General features: G+C 42.6%; 4 protein-coding genes across 9 annotated transcripts in view; 2 read left to right on the forward strand and 2 right to left on the reverse strand.

The window, feature by feature from the left end:
• mtrr (5-methyltetrahydrofolate-homocysteine methyltransferase reductase) overlaps nucleotides 1–10,085 on the reverse strand; it is a 36,062-nt gene extending 25,977 nt beyond the window's left edge. The window contains exons 1-8 of one of the 2 annotated variants that reach the window (XM_080865615.1): nucleotides 9,979–10,085; nucleotides 8,861–9,005; nucleotides 8,278–8,431; nucleotides 7,988–8,105; nucleotides 7,361–7,865; nucleotides 7,158–7,271; nucleotides 6,896–7,052; nucleotides 6,715–6,803 (exon numbers count right to left, since the gene is read on the reverse strand). In XM_080865615.1, the coding sequence (XP_080721741.1) occupies nucleotides 6,715–6,803; nucleotides 6,896–7,052; nucleotides 7,158–7,271; nucleotides 7,361–7,865; nucleotides 7,988–8,105; nucleotides 8,278–8,431; nucleotides 8,861–9,004 (1,281 nt within the window). In that variant the 5' untranslated portion in view covers nucleotide 9,005; nucleotides 9,979–10,085. Of the gene's footprint in view, nucleotides 1–6,714; nucleotides 6,804–6,895; nucleotides 7,053–7,157; nucleotides 7,272–7,360; nucleotides 7,866–7,987; nucleotides 8,106–8,277; nucleotides 8,432–8,860; nucleotides 9,006–9,580; nucleotides 9,950–9,978 lie in introns of those variants that run through there. The other variant, XM_080865614.1, reaches the window with a different exon arrangement.
• Nucleotides 10–7,044, forward strand: LOC308386221 (uncharacterized protein; the record flags this gene model as incomplete). 3 transcript variants are annotated; one of them, XM_080865612.1, is made up of 3 exons in its annotated part: nucleotides 10–4,050; nucleotides 5,071–5,160; nucleotides 6,908–7,044. In XM_080865612.1, the coding sequence occupies one exon, from the start codon at nucleotides 10–12 to the stop codon at nucleotides 3,856–3,858; it is 3,849 nt and encodes a 1,282-aa protein (XP_080721738.1). In that variant the 3' UTR covers nucleotides 3,859–4,050; nucleotides 5,071–5,160; nucleotides 6,908–7,044. The 3 variants fall into 3 exon arrangements, with proteins under 3 accessions (XP_080721738.1, XP_080721737.1, XP_080721736.1); XM_080865611.1 differs by lacking the exon at nucleotides 5,071–5,160 and having other exon boundaries at nucleotides 6,908–7,042; XM_080865610.1 differs by lacking the exons at nucleotides 5,071–5,160; nucleotides 6,908–7,044 and adding an exon at nucleotides 4,366–4,401.
• A 197-nt stretch (nucleotides 10,086–10,282) lies between the features above and the next one.
• Nucleotides 10,283–14,280, forward strand: cct5 (chaperonin containing TCP1, subunit 5 (epsilon)). Its single transcript, XM_080865617.1, has 11 exons — nucleotides 10,283–10,523; nucleotides 10,909–10,969; nucleotides 11,162–11,326; nucleotides 11,527–11,725; nucleotides 12,190–12,382; nucleotides 12,542–12,691; nucleotides 12,823–12,942; nucleotides 13,103–13,288; nucleotides 13,384–13,521; nucleotides 13,624–13,804; nucleotides 13,970–14,280. The coding sequence occupies exons 1-11, from the start codon at nucleotides 10,419–10,421 to the stop codon at nucleotides 14,095–14,097; spliced, it is 1,626 nt and encodes a 541-aa protein (XP_080721743.1). The 5' UTR covers nucleotides 10,283–10,418; the 3' UTR covers nucleotides 14,098–14,280.
• A 67-nt stretch (nucleotides 14,281–14,347) lies between these two features.
• Nucleotides 14,348–16,358, reverse strand: cmbl (carboxymethylenebutenolidase homolog (Pseudomonas)). 3 transcript variants are annotated; one of them, XM_080865621.1, is made up of 6 exons: nucleotides 16,118–16,247; nucleotides 15,794–16,008; nucleotides 15,560–15,667; nucleotides 15,315–15,457; nucleotides 15,144–15,235; nucleotides 14,348–15,023 (listed from the first exon to the last, which is right to left on the reverse strand). In XM_080865621.1, the coding sequence occupies exons 2-6, from the start codon at nucleotides 16,006–16,008 to the stop codon at nucleotides 14,844–14,846; spliced, it is 738 nt and encodes a 245-aa protein (XP_080721747.1). In that variant the 5' UTR covers nucleotides 16,118–16,247; the 3' UTR covers nucleotides 14,348–14,843. The 3 variants fall into 3 exon arrangements, with proteins under 3 accessions (XP_080721747.1, XP_080721746.1, XP_080721745.1); XM_080865620.1 differs by lacking the exon at nucleotides 16,118–16,247 and adding an exon at nucleotides 16,299–16,358 and having other exon boundaries at nucleotides 14,349–15,023; nucleotides 15,794–16,011; XM_080865619.1 differs by lacking the exon at nucleotides 16,118–16,247 and adding an exon at nucleotides 16,299–16,356 and having other exon boundaries at nucleotides 14,354–15,023.
• Nucleotides 16,359–17,030: the final 672 nt, after the last annotated feature.

The following is a 17,030-nucleotide window of genomic DNA, read 5'->3' on the forward strand; positions in this document are numbered from 1 at the left end:
TCAGGAGTTATGGAAACAACAGGGCGCCGAGCTAACAATTTCATCATGGAGTCATTAGATGGTAAGACTCACATTCCACTCCCCACCTTAATCGAATGTGACATGCTTCCTGACGATAAGTCTGAAATCCCCACACCTGAGATCGCCAGACATTATCCACATTTCAAGCGGGTTGTGGATAAAATCCCGGCTATAGATCCATCAGCAAGCATCCTGATCTTGCTCGGTCGAGATGTACCACAGGCACACAAGGTTCGAGAGCGATGCAATGGGCCCCACGATGCCCCCTACGCCCAGCGTCTCGACTTGGGATGGGTGATTGTGGGAGAGGTTTGTCTCGGAAGAGCTCACAAACCAGAGTTTGTAAACGTCTATCGGTGCAACGTGCTGAGTAACGGTCGTACATCTCTGTTCGACCCTTGCACTAACAGTCTCCACATCAAAGAGAAGCTTGACACTCCAGAGCAGCATCATCAGTTTCTAGGAGCTAACGCATCCGAAATCCTGTTTGATGGGAAAGATGGCCTTGGTGAAGGGGTCTTCCGGCAAACGCCACACGACAACAAACCTGCTATGTCTGTGGAAGACAAACTCTTTCTGGAAATAATGGACAACGAGGTCTTCATAGATGACTCGAATAGTTGGGTGGCACCACTACCCTTCAGGCAACCAAGGCACAAACTCCCTAACAACCGAGCCCAAGCAGTCAAGCGTCTTTTGACATTACAGCACATGCTGGAGAAGAAGCCAGATATGAAAGAACACATGATTGCCTTCATGCAGAAGATCTTTGAGGCAGGTCATGCTGAACCAGTACCACCACCCACTGGTGAACAGGAGTGCTGGTATTTACCAATCTTCGGAGTGTATCATCCGCGAAAACCAGGTCAGGTACGGGCAGTGTTCGACTCCAGCGCTAAGCAGGATGGTGTCTCACTGAATGACATCCTGCTGAGTGGCCCTGACTTGAATAATTCACTTTTAGGAGTGCTCATCCGCTTCCGCAAGGAACCTGTAGCGGTGGCAGCAGACATAGAACAAATGTTCTATTGCTTCAAAGTTCGCCACGATCACCGAGACTTCCTACGTTTCCTCTGGTTCGAGGACAATGACCCCACCAAGCGCATCACAGAGTATAGGATGGCCGTGCACGTATTTGGCAACAGCCCCTCTCCTGCTGTTGCCATATACGGCTTGAGAAGAGCAGCTTTGCAAGGACAGGAAGACCAGAGTGCAGAAGCAAAGCAGTTTGTTCTAAAGAACTTCTACGTGGACGATGGTCTTGCTTCCTTCCCCACCGATGACAATGCCATCCGAGTGCTGAAAGAAACCAAGGAGATGTTGGCTGATTCCAACATACGGCTACATAAGATAGCCTCCAACCACGACGTAGTAGTGGAGGCGTTTCCACCTGAGGAACGTGCTAAAGAGCTGAAAGACCTAGAGCTAGGTGTGGATCCGTTACCTATGCAGAGAAGCTTAGGTCTCAACTGGCACCTTCAAACCGACAGCTTTACCTTTCTTGTCTCCCAGGAGGAGAAGCCCTTTACCCGTAGAGGTATTCTCTCCACAGTTAACAGCATATTCGACCCGTTGGGGTTTGCAGGTCCTATAGTAGTCCAGGGCAAGGCTATAGTCAGAGAGTTATGCGCTGAGCATTGCGATTGGGACACCCCGATACCTGCTGAAAAAGTGGCACAGTGGAAGTCTTGGAGAGACTCACTGAAGGCACTCGAGCAACTTCACATACCAAGGCCATACCTACCTGTTTCTCTGCTTTCCACACGGCACAGGGAGTTATGTGTCTTTTGCGACGCGTCCACCATGGCCATCTCTGCAGTTGCCTACCTCAGGGCAGTTGATGATGAAGGACACTGTCTTGTAGGATTCTGCATGGGGAAATCTAAATTAGCACCCCGGCATTCCCATACTGTGCCCCGTCTAGAGCTTTGTGCGGCTGTACTAGCAGTTGAGCTGGCTGATATCTTGAGGGATGAGCTAGATGTCGAAATCCACACAGTGAGGTTTTACACCGACTCCAGAGTTGTGCTGGGCTACATCTACAACGCCAACCGGAGGTTTTATGTGTATGTTGCTAACAGAGTAGCACGCATCCGGAAGTCTTCACAGCCTGAACAGTGGCACTTTGTCAGTTCAGAACACAATCCTGCTGACCATGGTACCAGACCAGTTCCAGCTGCACTGTTGAGAGATACAAACTGGTTTTCTGGGCCATCATTTCTTGAAAACGACGAGCGAGTTGCACTTACCCCACCAGAGTTCTTTGAGCTCGTTGAACCAGACGGGGATGCAGATGTGCGTCCACTGATAGCAACCTTTGCTACAGGAGCTTCTGAAAGACAGCTTGGTTCACACAGGTTCGAGCGCTTTTCCAGCTGGAAGACACTTGTATGTGGGATAGCAAAGCTCATCCGGAAAGTCAGATCCTGTGCTAAGATCCTGGAGGGAGATTTGACAAAGGTAGATGAGCGTACACAGGCAAGAACAGTAATTGTACAGATTGTACAGCACGAGGCCTTCAAAGAAGAACTCAAGAGCCTGTTCAAAGGAGAACTTGTCTCAAAACGCAGTCCTCTCAGGAAACTTGACCCTTTCTTGGATTCAGATGGTGTACTGAGAGTTGGTGGCCGCACGTCATTATCCGCAATCTCATGGGAAGAGAAACATCCCATAATCATTCCCAAAAGCAACCACATTGCTACCTTGTTGGTGCGGTATTATCATGAGCAAGTAGTACACCAAGGTAGGCACTTCACGGAAGGGGCCATCAGATCCGCTGGACTGTGGATTCTGGGAGGAAAAAGACTTGTATCAAGTATCATACACAAGTGTGTCATCTGTAGGCGGTTGAGAGGAAGTCTGGAAAAACAAAAAATGTCCAACTTACCTGCTGATCGGTTGACCCAATCTCCTCCTTTCACCCAAGTTGGATTAGATGTTTTTGGACCATGGACGGTTTGTGCCCGTCGCACGAGGGGAGGCCTTGCAGAGAGTAAGCGCTGGGCTGTTATGTTTACTTGTTTAGTAACAAGGGCAGTTCACCTGGAGGTGATAGAATCTCTGTCTACGTCAAGCTTCATAAATGCGCTTAGGCGATTCACTGCCATCAGAGGTCCAGCAAAGCTCTTTCGTTCAGACCGAGGCACAAACTTTGTCGGTGCATGTAAAGAACTTAGTATAACCCCAGAAGATGCAACACTTCATTCTTACCTCAGAGACCAAGGCTGCACGTGGGACTTCAATCTTCCACACTCCTCCCACATGGGGGGAGCATGGGAAAGAATGATAGGGATGGCTCGCCGCATTTTGGATAGCATCTTACTCAAGATGCATTCCCCTAGTCTTTCACACGAAGTGCTCACCACGTTGATGGCAGAGGTCGCAGCCATCATGAATGCCCGGCCAATAGTCCCTGTGTCGTCAGATCCAGACATGCCGACCATACTCACCCCTGCTATGCTTTTAACACAAAAGGTGGACTCCGTGTCTGCTCCCTTGGAAGACATCGACCTCAAGGATCTTTACCGAAGTCAGTGGAAGCAAGTTCAAAGTCTTGCGGATTCATTCTGGAAAAGATGGCGTCAAGAGTACCTAACGACACTCCAGCCAAGAAGGAAATGGCAAGCAGAACAAGCCAACCTGCAAGTTGGAGATGTTGTGCTCCTAAAGGACAAGGAGACTAAACGAAATCAATGGCCCACAGGACTTGTGGTAAATACCTTTCCGGGTCAAGACAGCAGGGTCCGGAAAGTGGAGGTGAGAGTTGTTCAAGGAGGCACCCCCAGGGTGTATTCGAGACCCGCCACTGAAGTTGTGTTGTTACTCAGAGGGACATAGTGGTATAGTACTCTATACCAGGCGGGGAGTGTGCTGCCCCTTTAAGGCAGGCATGATCATTTGGGTGTGTGTTTTTTGTACCAGCAGACTTGCCGTAGTACCTCACCAGTGAAAAACAGTCCTTTAGACAAACTGTCGTCTATTCCACTTTTTGTTCACTTTTTCTTGCTGAGCCTGAGAGAGCACATGCCTGTAAGTAGTTGCTATCTGTTTTGTAAGCTTTCCCGCGATAGTTTTGTGTAGCAGTTTAGAGGTTTGTGTGGAAAACTTTCTTTTGTGAGGGAAAACGGCCGCGATGCTAACACGTTAGCCTGTCTATGGGATTTCCCATGTAATGTTAGCATTAAGCTAATCGCTAAATGCGTGAGCCTGATAACCAGTGAAAGGGTTTGGATAAGTTTGTGTTTATGTGTTATATACATCGTAGTGCATGGCTTAATGTTTGATGTTGTAAAGAAAATACAATTACAGCAGAAATGTAATATTTTATTTTTGTTTCTGTACCAGTTTTACAGTGCTTCAACAGTAAACATCTAAAACGTATCCGCTGACTCCTGGATGTTTATTGTGGACCTGTTAGCTATCTGCCAAGCTAGAAACCAGCTTTACACCCTAGTGAGGGCAGAATACTGATCGTTTTATTAAAGATGAAAGAATTTAGACAGTTTTTAACGCTCAGTGATGCTGCAGTGTTGTTTGACCTGAAGCATACGGAGTTTAGGACCCAGATTACTCCCAGATTTAAGAGCATCTTAGTCCGACAAATACGACAATAACGACGGCCGCTTGCATGTTCTGCAAAAAAATGTGCTTTGTCGTGTATCTGACGGACAAACACCAAATAAGTTCCACATCACTGAAGTTGCACCATTTTTACAAACCAATTCTGGTTCATCTGTTTCACTCAACAATCGGCCATGTGCGTATGAAAACAAAGGCACTGCGCATGCGCGTTTTACTCCCATTCTATCGCGATATTTCATTTTCCTATCGTTGCCTAACATTATACCGGTATTACCGTGAACGGTATAATATGGCCCAGCCCTATCTGCAACCATGAATCAATCAGATGCTGTAATCTGAACTTTAGGTATTTGTCAAGAAGTGCTCTGTATAATCTCAGTGATTCATTACAGCTTTGACTGCATGTATGCAAAGATTTGTGGCACGTTCTTCACTGCACTGGATCGAGTGTAACATTTTTCTCAGCAGAATTGGAGAATCGGGATGTACAGCTATATCTCCCTGTGTTTGATGCTGCTACACATAAGACTGGGAAGTCTCATTGCCAAAGAACCAGAGGTTATTATCTTTCCCGATCCTAAAAAAAAAAGTGAAGCTTAAAAATTGCTGGCTTTAGTGAAACAGCTGAAGTGCATTACACAGGCAGGTGTTGTAAAATAAAACATTTACTGTCTTGTAAGTCTTTAAACAACACAGTGGCAGGGGAAAAAAATCTATTTCTGTGCAGGAATTTAATAGAGGAAGCTGTGAACAAAACGTCTATAAAGACTTCTGAGGGAACTGAACTGAGTGAAGCCGTTAACGTTTAGATGTTCTACATCTTTCTGACACTTTATCAATTTTTTGGGTGCAGTTCAAAAAGAGTCTTTAAATAAAATCCAAGCAGAATTCAATATATAATGGCTCGCTAACTTAATTCATGATTATGACAAAGCAACTTTTTATTGCACAGGGTTTTATAAGCGTGTCAGATATTTTGAAATGCTTAACGAGAAAAAGGAACCCATCCATCTTTTTTCTTCCACTTATCCTATTCTGGGTTGCAAGATGGAGCAGTGGAGCCTATGCCAGATATCAAAAGGAAGAGGCGGGGCTGCTAGTTGCCAGTCTGTTGCAGGGCTAACACATAACACCTACAGTCAGTTTAGAATCATCAGATAACCTAAAATCTCTTTAGATGCCTTTAGACTGTGGGAGGAAGCTGGAGTACCTGGAGAGCGAGCATGCAAACTCAGACCCAAGACCTTCTTGCTGTGAGGTGACAATACCAACCACTGCTACTCCCAGAAAATGTAACCTTTTTAAATAAATGCAAACCTGTAGTGTGCGTGTATCATTAAATATAAATTGTGTTTTAAATGTTGTGCGATTTAAGGGTTTCAAAGGGAATCGAGCACTGGATTCAGACCAGTATTTACAATGACGTGCTTATCAGAGCTTTAGGGTTATTACCATATACTGTCATGTTTTCTGCAAGTGTGTAGTGAAGAGTAAATAACTGATACAGCTCATGCCAGATGGAATTTTCTTTTCACTTTTTCTCTTTGTTTTTCATTAAATAATCACTTAAGCTCTCTAATTAAAAAAACAACAAAAAACAATCAAAATAACAAGATGATGTGAAAATAATAACTTCACCATTAACAGTTTCTAATGAATCACATCTAAGGAATCAGAGGAAACTACCGCAGGCCACATCGCCAGCCAAAGCTCACAAACTGACGAAAGCTCAACACTTGGGCAATTTGACATTTTCACGCACCAAATGTGAACTTAATTTTAACGTTTCAACAGAGGGATCACGGAGGTTAAATGATTATTTCAGCTTTGGACCAGGACTTAGTAAATCCAGCCTTGCCTGAGCGTATTAAACCAAACTATACAAACACCTGCAAATCTTCTGGGTCCAGACCCGCTGCTGACTCACACTACTCGACACATTTTTCTCCCAGCTTTGACACAACAAATAAAAACAACGTGCAGGTAGCGGTGTCAGAAAGACACATTCCCTTTATTATGCTAAGACAGTAAAATAACAAGCAGATTGTCACATGAAAAAGTGACTTTGTTTATGCAGCAAGTAGCTGCAAAGCAATATAGGGAAAATGGTACCTTCTTAGGAACACTTCTGATCTCCAGACACCATGTGAGCAAAAACAGGAGAGAAACATTCTGTGGGATGTAGGGTGGCACCTGGGCACCTTTAAGAGGGGAAGAAGGAAAATTAAAAGGATGAGCTTAATGGGGTCCATATTGTGTGTTATTTTCAAGAATGTACCAGTTGTAGTATTACCTTTTTTCTTAGTGTCTTTTTGCAGAGAAATATTGACATGGTGGTTCCTTTGGCTGTGAAGGCCCAGCCTGTGGAGCATGTGGTCCACGTCTGCGGCCCTGTTTGGGCAGAACACATCAAAGGAATCCCCTGGTTGATAAGCCAACACTGGGTAAGCCTGAGAATGGAAAAAAAGAAACTTACAACACTGAACTTGCAATCTAAATCTTTACTGGGGATTAATTAAAGCTTCATTTAAATGAGCATCTTTTCTCATGCTTACAGAGATCTCCAGTTCCAGGAGAAGTGCTGTCTTGACTGCATCTCCACTGGTCAGTTGAACTGCCTTGGATATAGGCACCTGATGAAGAGCCTCTTTGTTTAATGGCCCCACAATCTAAAAATATATATAAATAAAAAATTAGTGGCCAGTGAAGGAGGAAACATGGGCTAAATCCAAGTTCTAGCAGCAAGAACATCCATCACCTCTTCCATAGTGTCCGCCTCCTGAAGAGAAACATCTAGATAGGTAGGAGGCAGAGCAGGAACATTGAGCGAGGACTCAGACAGGGGTGGCATGGAGCATGACAGTGAATGTGCCAGTGCAACGTGGGGAACTCCAGTTTCCTCTGTGTGTGTTTTTGATGCTGATGTGGAAACACTGGCAGCGTCACCAGACTGGGATGCCAACCCAGGGCTCCCCGCAGGAGAAGCTGGCTTGAGATCAGAAGCGGCAGAAACTGAAGATGAAGCAACAGATGCAAATTTGGAGTCCGCGGGTACAGATGCTCTGACTGACTCGCAGTTCTGCTGGTCAGCGATGCTTAAGAGGTTCAGTTGGACATCTGGAACTGATGAATCTGGAGTTTCTTTGGTTGAATCCTCTGGGCTCTCTTTCAAGTGAGCTGTCCCAACAGAAGCCATTTTTGATAAGGATTCTTTGACAGCTTTCCACAGTCCCCCAAGCCAGGGATCCACAACCAACTCCAGCCTAGAGAGAACAAAGTTCACAAATGACAGCAGCATAAACAAAAGAAAACAAAAATGGGTTTAATGTGTCTGCATGTGCTCTTAAAGATGGATGTTTACATTTTCTTTCTCTGCAAAACTTACCCTATACCATCATCTGCATAACCCGTAGCATAGAATTGCTTGGCTCCGAGTTCTTGTAGACGGCGCTCAATGGTCTTGCCACAGTTGCAGAAATTTGCATAATTTGTGTCTCCTAAAGCTGGAGCAGACAGAGGGAAACAGATTGAGACTCTCCAGCAACTGTTCAGAAAGTAAACAGCGCAATGCTCTGCATCGTGATGATATATACAAACATGTTTTTCAAATTAAACTCCCATACGGACAGATGAGCTACAAGGAGCGCTACCACAGACCCTTATAAAAGAATTTACCTAAAAGTGCATAAGAAAGGTGCTTATAGTGGTCAGTGGAGAGGGTCTTCCTCTTGATGCGCTTTACAAATTTTAAGGCATTATCCGGCGGTTCCCCATCTCCAGTAGTAGAAACAACAAAGACCACTGGGGCACTCTCCTTCTCCAAATTGTACTGGAACCAGTTATGTGAATGACGAGAGAAACACAACCATCAGTCAGCATCATATTTATTAAAATGTTGTTGATGTGTTGTTTGGTATCATTTTTCTTATATTAAACTTTTTTAAACTATCGCTGAACTGAGGGCGACTTGGTAAATATTTTACTTTATACAGATATGTACTTCACCTAAAGTGATTGTATTTGTTTTATTGACATATTTATGTTGTTAATTGTTGTTGATATTTATGCTTTTATGGTGTTAGAGCCTTCATGTGTTAATCTTTTTCTACCATTCCCAAACTGGTGCCTTTATGGTAAAAACTCCCTTTATACAGATGCTAATAAAGCAAAGAAGAAAGGGACAATATCTTCATTATTTGGGAAAAGTACATCACAACACACGACTAAGATCGCTACATAAATGAAAACTAGAATGTACCTTCTCGTTTTCATTCAAGCAACTGAGATCAGCAACCAGCCCGTGCTCCTCCGCCTCCTCGGCTATCCCTTCTGCTATGGACTGGGCTTGGCCCTTCTGAGACCCATACAGGACCACAAACCGAGGCTTCACTTCACAGGGCATGCTAGAAAATCCATACAGAAACGAGGTCATTTGTGCAGTGTGTTTATAACTACATGACATTTTATAATTAACAATTTTCACAGTAGACCATGGCTGCTCTGATCGTGTGTCTCAGCAAGGACTTAGTGCACACAACCAGGAGGCTAATGCTGATTCATTTTTATGTTTACAAACTTGCTATGTCCACTCGGGTGTGAAGGGTTGTCAGCGCAAGCATGATGCCAAAATTATGTAAAACAAAGATCAAGCAACAGATGCAAATATATCATTACTCATACCTAGTACTAAGAAGTCGATTTGCTACCTATGCTTACCTATGTTACCACAGCGTACAAAGGAAATCAAAGGAAGTGTTTGTAGACCGGCTCTAACTGCATATCTAGCGTATTAATGTAGTTCTGATCACAAACATTTGTGCTTGTAATCTGTGGTAAACATACAGAGGCGCATACAGTAATTTCAAAGATACATCAACACATAGATGGACTTAGTGGACATGACAGTGACCGTAATATTTTATTTTTTCTAAAGGTAAGGAAAGAAAAACAGGTAGTCTTTACAGGTGTTTTGGCTTACCAACATCCGTGAACATTTGACAGGTGACAGACAGACTGCCACAGAACAACCTTCGTAGCTTTCGCAGCCCTGGACACCACCATCAAGTAACCGGACGTTACGTCATTTCTTGACGTTTAGAGAAGTTACCATAATAGTGCACGTGGGTATTAGCGTGCTGTTTCATACGTTTCATGCATTTCCGTGAAAAGCAGCGGATTTACATTGATAGCAAAGTTACAAGTTTCGCTAAAAGTTAGTTAGAGGCGACAGCTAACAACTTAATTCTGACACATCGCATTTAGGTCACGTTGTCAAAGTATAAGTCCCGTCTTTAAAACACGAATTTTTGTGAAATATGCTTATATGGAATTAAAATCAGATATATCTAGTGTATTCAGTTCTCTGTGGGTGTTTACCTTTACAAAAGTGCGGTGAAAATCATACAGTAATATGTCCTGCCCTTCCCATGGAATTTTATAATATTGTCACTGCAATTCACGCGAGACCAGGTCACAGACTGAGATTGAACGAGATCGGGCGAAACCATATTGTAAAAAAGTGTATTTTTACTTTAATTCTTACAATATTCTAAGTGCGATGAGGCGATAATTTTTTTTTTAGAATATGTATAAACTTTTTAAATTTCTTAATGCTATCTTATAAAGAAAGAGATTACAACTATGTTATAGGATACACTGAGCAGTACTTGGTTCCGCCCTCTCCGCCCGCGGAGCCTTCCAGAAGTCGCCGGCGGACCCGTGCGGCTCACAGCTTAGTCATACTCCAGATTTCTATTATTAAAACTCATTATTTCATTCTTTATATACTTAATACGTGACCCAATCCCTCCGTCAACATGTCCACTTTGGGGACACTGGCTTTCGATGAGTATGGAAGGCCTTTTATCATCATTAAAGACCAGGATAAGAAGACACGGTTAACGGGAATTGACGCATTGAAGGTACAATGGGCTAGCAAGCGCTACACAGCTTTTCGTTAGAAAGCTGCTGTTTTACAGTTAATTTAATGAGTTGGGTACACAGATCTCGTATGACAGGTGGATTGCGATTACTAAGCACAGGTTCATCATGTAATCTTAAGTTGTTTGTGCAAGAGCATCTCTATAGCATTAGCCAAATAACTAGCCAGTCATGCTAATGGTGGGGCCCATGTGCTTTCTGTAATGCGTTTAGCCGGTAGGAGCTGCTGACAGGGCTGTGCCCACTTCTCTCATCGGTGATGCACAGAATTTTAGGTTTGGGGGTTTTCAGGCACAGGGAAGTTATACCTATCTTTGGAATAAAATAAAAACGTGTGCATGACTCGGAAATGTTTCTATTTTGCAGTCTCATATTATGGCAGCCAAGGCAGTCGCGTCAACGCTTAAAACGTCTTTGGGACCAAATGGTAAGTCTGAACCAGTGTAGTGTTGTCATACCAAACTGTCCAAACGGTTTGTTATTTTGAAAGTGAAGCATTTGTGTTTGAAACTATATGTCATTATTGCTTTTCGTGAATTAGAGTTGGCCGTTAGAATACCGATTTTTAACACTTATTTCTCCTGTGCCTTTTTTTTTTCTTTTTACTTTTTCCATGCAGGTCTTGATAAAATGATGGTTGACAGAGATGGAGAGGTAACTGTCACCAACGATGGCGCCACCATTCTCAGCATGATGGATGTGGACCACCAGATTGCCAAACTTATGGTGGAGCTGTCAAAGTCCCAAGATGATGAGATTGGTGATGGAACCACTGGAGTTGTAGGTATGGAAAAGGAAGATGAGGATGTTTTTTTTTTTTTTTTTTTTTTTTTTAAATAAAAAAAGAAATACAGACTTGGGACTACTTGGGAGAAGTTCTGATGCTCTCAATATAGACTGTTCCATCGTATGAGGGAACTTTTATCTAAACTATGGTTGTAGATTAATTAGCTTTTGCATTTGCATCTTCTCTGTTGCCCTCAGTTCTGGCCGGAGCTCTGCTGGAACAGGCTGAGCAGCTGCTGGACCGTGGAATCCATCCCATCAGGATCTCTGACGGTTACGACCAGGCCGCACGTATCGCCACCGAGCAGTTGGACAAAATTGCTGAAACCTTCCCCTACGATCCCAACAATACAGAACCTCTCGTTCAAACAGCCATGACAACACTGGGATCCAAAGTGTAAGTCCCCCATACAAAATATTGTTGGGTTATTTCTTTTTGTTTATTAGTGTTATTTTTACTATTATGTTATAAGTAATACAATTAACAGTAATTATTTTTGGACTAGTTTCCTCTGCTTGTCTACATTTCCAAATGCTCTTTTGACCTAGCTGGCACGTCTTTTTCTACATTGTCATAGAGCAGATAATAACAACTGTCAGTAGAGAAATTTCCTGATTATTATTCTGTTTTTGAGTTAAGGAAGGGAAAAGATGTTTCAATACATTTTGTTTAACAAAATCTCTAAAGTTCTTCCAGCATGGATGCAGAAATATTTTTGTTCATTTTAAATGAACCTGCACTTGTGTTTCTGTCAGAACTGACACAGACTTATCATCATGCAACAAATGCAAAACCTTTTTTCAGTGATTTTGCAATAGCATTGTTACCACGCTTTATCTAAAGTTCTGTTTGTCTTTCAGCATCAACCGGTGCCACAGACAGATGGCAGAGATTGCAGTGAATGCCATCCTCACTGTGGCTGATATGGAGAGGAAGGATGTCGACTTCGAGCTCATCAAGATGGAAGGCAAGGTCGGAGGAAAGCTGGAGGACACACAGCTCATCAAGGGAGTCATAGTCGACAAAGAGTTCAGCCACCCCCAGATGCCCAAGGTATGATCGATGGGAATTTGTAACACGATGTCATTGGCTGTCTGGTGTTTGATCAAAAAGAATCAAATCAGTTGAAAGTTTCTGGGGCAAAATAAATGTTTCTGTTCTGACCTCCATCTGTAAAATTTGATTAACAGCTTGTCCTTTGTTATTTCACAGGTTCTGAAAGATGTTAAAATTGCCATTCTTACCTGCCCGTTTGAGCCTCCTAAGCCCAAGACCAAGCATAAGCTGGATGTGACTTCTGTGGAAGACTACAAAGCTCTCCAGAAATATGAAAAAGAGAAATTTGAGGAGATGATCCAACAGGTTGGTACCCTCAGAGTCTGTTAACAACTGATGTTTAACCATTTCATTTATTGACTGATTAACATAGAAATCGCAGCCGCAAATAAGTATACACATATCGGCACACATGCTTATGGACACGTTTATTTTAGGTCAAAAGTAATGGGGCTAACTTGGCCATCTGCCAGTGGGGCTTTGATGATGAAGCCAACCATCTTCTGCTGCAAAATGACCTGCCTGCTGTGCGTTGGGTTGGAGGGCCTGAGATTGAGGTAAGACGAGATGCAAAATTACTCTTTAATCAAACACTTTTTTTGTCCTTTGTCACTTTGATCAGTCAGGTATTTGCAACTTTTTGCCATATGTTACATCAAGTACAAAATATAAAGTGGAGTTTATGTTGAAGTGTCGATATCAATTGTTTGTCTGCAGTTGATAGCAATAGCTACAGGAGGCCGCATTGTCCCGAGGTTCTGTGAGCTGACACCGGAGAAGCTCGGCACAGCTGGTTTGGTGAAGGAGATCTCCTTCGGCACTACCAAGGATCACATGTTGGTTATCATGGAGTGCAAAAACACCAGAGCTGTGACCATTTTCATCCGTGGAGGCAACAAGATGGTGAGCCCAAAAGCAAATTCATAATTACATGTTTTTTGTTTTGTTTTTTTCCAATTATTATTCCAGTTTTGATTAAGTGTCATCTTTCTTGATAGATCATCGAGGAGGCTAAGCGTGCTCTCCATGATGCTCTGTGCGTAATCCGCAATTTGGTCAAGGACAACAGAGTCGTGTACGGAGGTGGTGCTTCAGAGATCGCATGTGCCCTAGCTGTCAACCAGGCTGCAGACAAAGTAAGAGAAATTGCATCAGAGACTTTCTGACCTTAGCATTTACGATAAACATGATTGTGTTCCTGCTCGACTCTCATTGACATCTGTCAATTTCCTTTTCAGTGCCCGTCATTGGAACAGTATGCCATGAGGGCTTTTGCTGATGCTTTAGAGGTAATCCCAATGGCCCTGGCTGAGAACAGCGGGCTGAACCCCATCCAGACCATGACAGAGGTCAGAGCCAAACAAGTCAGAGAGAACAACCCATTCCTGGGCATTGACTGTTTACACAAAAACACCAATGGTAAGCAACCACCTGCTCTGCACATAATACACTGCAGTAGATACTGAACTAAACATGGCTTCAGTCTGGATTACCACCTTTGGAGATGACAGCACTGCACTTCAATGTTAAAGCACAATGATTTATTGAATTCTTTTTTTTTCCCTCCCTTCTTTCCCCCTGTAGACATGAAGCAACAGCATGTGATCGAGACCCTGATTGGCAAGAAGCAGCAGATCCTGCTCGCTACTCAGGTAGTCAAGATGATCCTGAAGATAGACGACATCCGAAGCCCCGGGGAGACCGAGGACTGAAGCCCTCCTGAACACGAGAAAGGCTCGGGCGCCCTCTTAAACAAATGCCGTTCTAGAGGTTTTCAGCACTTCCCCGAGCATCGTGTCCAAGCTGCACCACGAATCGCTATTTATAGTTGGATACAACATGTTCAAGCTGTTGTAGTACCAGTCACCATTAAAATGTTGGTCTGTTGAAATTTCCACACTTTTGCTTTCAAGTTCTTTCTTTATTTTTTTATTCAAGAAGATATAATTATGTAATGAATCCATGCACTCTTGAAATAGTTCATATTTATTGTTTATGATCTGAGATTAACAAAACAGTATACATATAGTTTTGATATAAATTCTTATTTCACTAACAATAATATCATAATTTCCTAAACCCCTAAGATAACATGGAAGCTTTTTTCTGCTATGGCTTGGGGGAGGGGGGCTTTTTGCCTATATAAGTCAAAATTTTGGTTCAATATATCAAAATTTTTAGTTAATACCTTTGAAGGTCTTTATTGTCAATATGGAGTTAGTAAGTTTCAAACCAAATTTGCAGTCAGATATACAATAACCTGAAATTTTGATTTACGGATGGCAAAAAACAGTTGCTGATACAAGCTTCCATAAGACACAGGCATCAATATTCAGACAAAACCAACAGAAAGACTCATTACGAGCACCTCTTACAGATCGTCTTATAATGTTCTGATTAATTATTGTGGATATGATTATATAAAGCAGAGTTTTAAGGTGTTTCCTGGCATTCATATTTACATGTACGTGTTGAGCCAGTTGAGCAGGTCTTTTCTGGCCTCCTGGATGTAGGGTTTGTCAGCGGGGTTGATGTCCTCTCGCTTGCGGTGGACAAATCCGTGAGTCTGACCAGGAAATATCTTCACCTGGTAGTCCACTTTGCATTTCTCCTTCAAGTTGGCTTCAAGAGCACTCACCTGATGGGCAAAAATGATGTCAGCGCACATGTCATGGCAGAAATTCTGAGATTTTTAAGTTAACATTGTCTGCATACAAAAGTTGCTGCTAAAACTAATCGGTCCACAACTCACACTAACCTGGTCCAAAGGGATAACGCTGTCATTCTCTGCAAAGACGAACAGTGTTGGACTCTTCAGCTCATACCTGTCCTCTCTCTCTCTAACTATTCCTGCACAGGATCACATAAAACCATAACAAAAACATTTTCCGTATACCATGCCTCGTGTTCTGCTGTAACAATGGCATACCATAAACAGACACTCCAGCTTTAATCTCTGGATACAGTAAGGCCAGGTAATGTGTGGCAACCCCTCCCCAGCAAAAGCCTACTACTCCGATATGTTTGGCTCCGCATTGATTCTTCAGGAACTTCAGCACTGCATCCACCTCTCTGAGAAGGAAAAGTTCAATGAGTGTGCGCTATCACACAAGGTCAGAAAGCTATCAAAGCTATGAGTAGCTGCTGCATTACGTAGTTCACGCGTTTGTTTACTTGTTAATAGCTGTCGGCTTCTTGTCCTGAAGCCACTCTTGAAAGTTGGACCAGTCTTTTGTTGGACTCCAAGGTTCCTTTCCAACAAAGAAGTCTGGACAAATGGCTCTGCTCACAATAAAACAACAGAAAAAGGAGGAATCAAAATCTCACAAAATCACTGATTCTAGAAATCCTACATTCGCCTCAGGAATCTCAATCCAGTCTATCAATGAGTCAGTCACATAAACGCACATGTATCCATTAGCAGCAAGCATGTCAGCCATGTATCTGGTGTTGGGAAGCTGCCAACCGAATATGTCTTGAATGACAACAATAGCCTTGTCGGATGCAGTGGATGGTTTTACTACATAAGCTTTAAAGTGCTCCATCTGGACCTCCTGGCCGAGCGCTCCATACTCCATGCGATCACCAATATCGCAGGGACACGGCTTGGCTTCGTTTGCCATCTGCTGGCAGAGATGAAAACAGAAGCACAGAAAGTATTGGTAAAAAAAGGAGACAGCAAAACTGGGATGTATTAAAATTAAAAAAAAGAATAATGTCCCGTGTGCACACCTGGACTCACTTGTGACATTTGCGCAACAAAGCATGACAAAGCAAAATACTTCGACATGCTTTGCTGCACAACTCTTTTCAGTTAAACGATTCCACCCCTTCTATATTTTTTCCATGTAAACTAATGAAATCCAACACTGGACAGAAAAATCCGTTTGCAAAGACGACGTGAGAAACATACCTTGCTGGTTTGCGAGTTTCTGCGTAGCTGCCTGGCTGAAAGTCAAAATCTTGATCTGCTTATAAAGAGGGGAGAGAGCTAGCAGTTGGACAAAGTTGAAATTCCTTTCCACTCCCACTTTCAAAATTAAAGTGATAACACTTTTATGACTTTCTCCATCCTTTCTTTCTTTCTTTCTTTCTTTCTTTCTTTCTTTCTTTCTTTCTTTCTTTCTTTCTTTCTTTCTTTCTTTCTTTCATGCATGGTTACAGGGAATATTTTTATGCTGCAAACTGTACGCGTCCTATTTTTGAATGAAATCAGTTGAATTTAAACTGTATTTAATCTTTAAACAGGTGAGAAGTGACTATCTGAGGACAAACCTGGTATTGTTTTCATAGTATGTGTGTCTGTAACTGCAAGTCATGCTGACTGATATTTTTTCTTTCCTATCTCTGGCTTGCTTAAATGGGATAGGGTTTTGTTGTTTAGTGTTATTAATTGATAACGTATGTATGCAGGGAGTGTCAAACATAAGAATAGCATAGAATGGCATAGGATAGAAACATGAGCCCAGAATAACCCCGGAAACGACTCCAATCGGGCTGGTTTTGCATAGATTTGGGACTTTTTTCCTTGTTTTTTTGTTTGGGTTTTTTTTGTTGTTGTTTTTTAACAAGAGACCCACATTAACACAAAAATAAATGAACGAATGAATTTTTTTGATGTAAAATGATGAAAATGTTCACTTTT

The sequence above is a fragment of the Rhamphochromis sp. 'chilingali' genome (assembly GCF_963969265.1).
Source record: "Rhamphochromis sp. 'chilingali' genome assembly, chromosome: 18".
Classification (NCBI taxonomy): domain Eukaryota; kingdom Metazoa; phylum Chordata; class Actinopteri; order Cichliformes; family Cichlidae; genus Rhamphochromis; species Rhamphochromis sp. 'chilingali'.

What these genes read in the sequence shown, in the direction of transcription:
- cmbl (XM_080865621.1), bottom strand. Translation starts at nt 16,008, where the DNA reads ATGGCAAACGAAGCCAAGCCGTGTCCCTGCGATATTGGTGATCGCATG. An exon ending in CTTGCTGCTAATGGATACAT is followed by an intron (nt 15,668 to 15,793) that starts GTGCGTTTATGT and finishes TATTGTGAGCAG; the next exon opens with AGCCATTTGTCCAGACTTCT. An exon ending in AGCTGGAGTGTCTGTTTATG is followed by an intron (nt 15,236 to 15,314) that starts GTATGCCATTGT and finishes GATCCTGTGCAG; the next exon opens with GAATAGTTAGAGAGAGAGAG.
- cct5 (XM_080865617.1), top strand. Translation starts at nt 10,419, where the DNA reads ATGTCCACTTTGGGGACACTGGCTTTCGATGAGTATGGAAGGCCTTTT. An exon ending in TGGAACCACTGGAGTTGTAG is followed by an intron (nt 11,327 to 11,526) that starts GTATGGAAAAGG and finishes TGTTGCCCTCAG; the next exon opens with TTCTGGCCGGAGCTCTGCTG. An exon ending in TTGGAGGGCCTGAGATTGAG is followed by an intron (nt 12,943 to 13,102) that starts GTAAGACGAGAT and finishes GTTTGTCTGCAG; the next exon opens with TTGATAGCAATAGCTACAGG.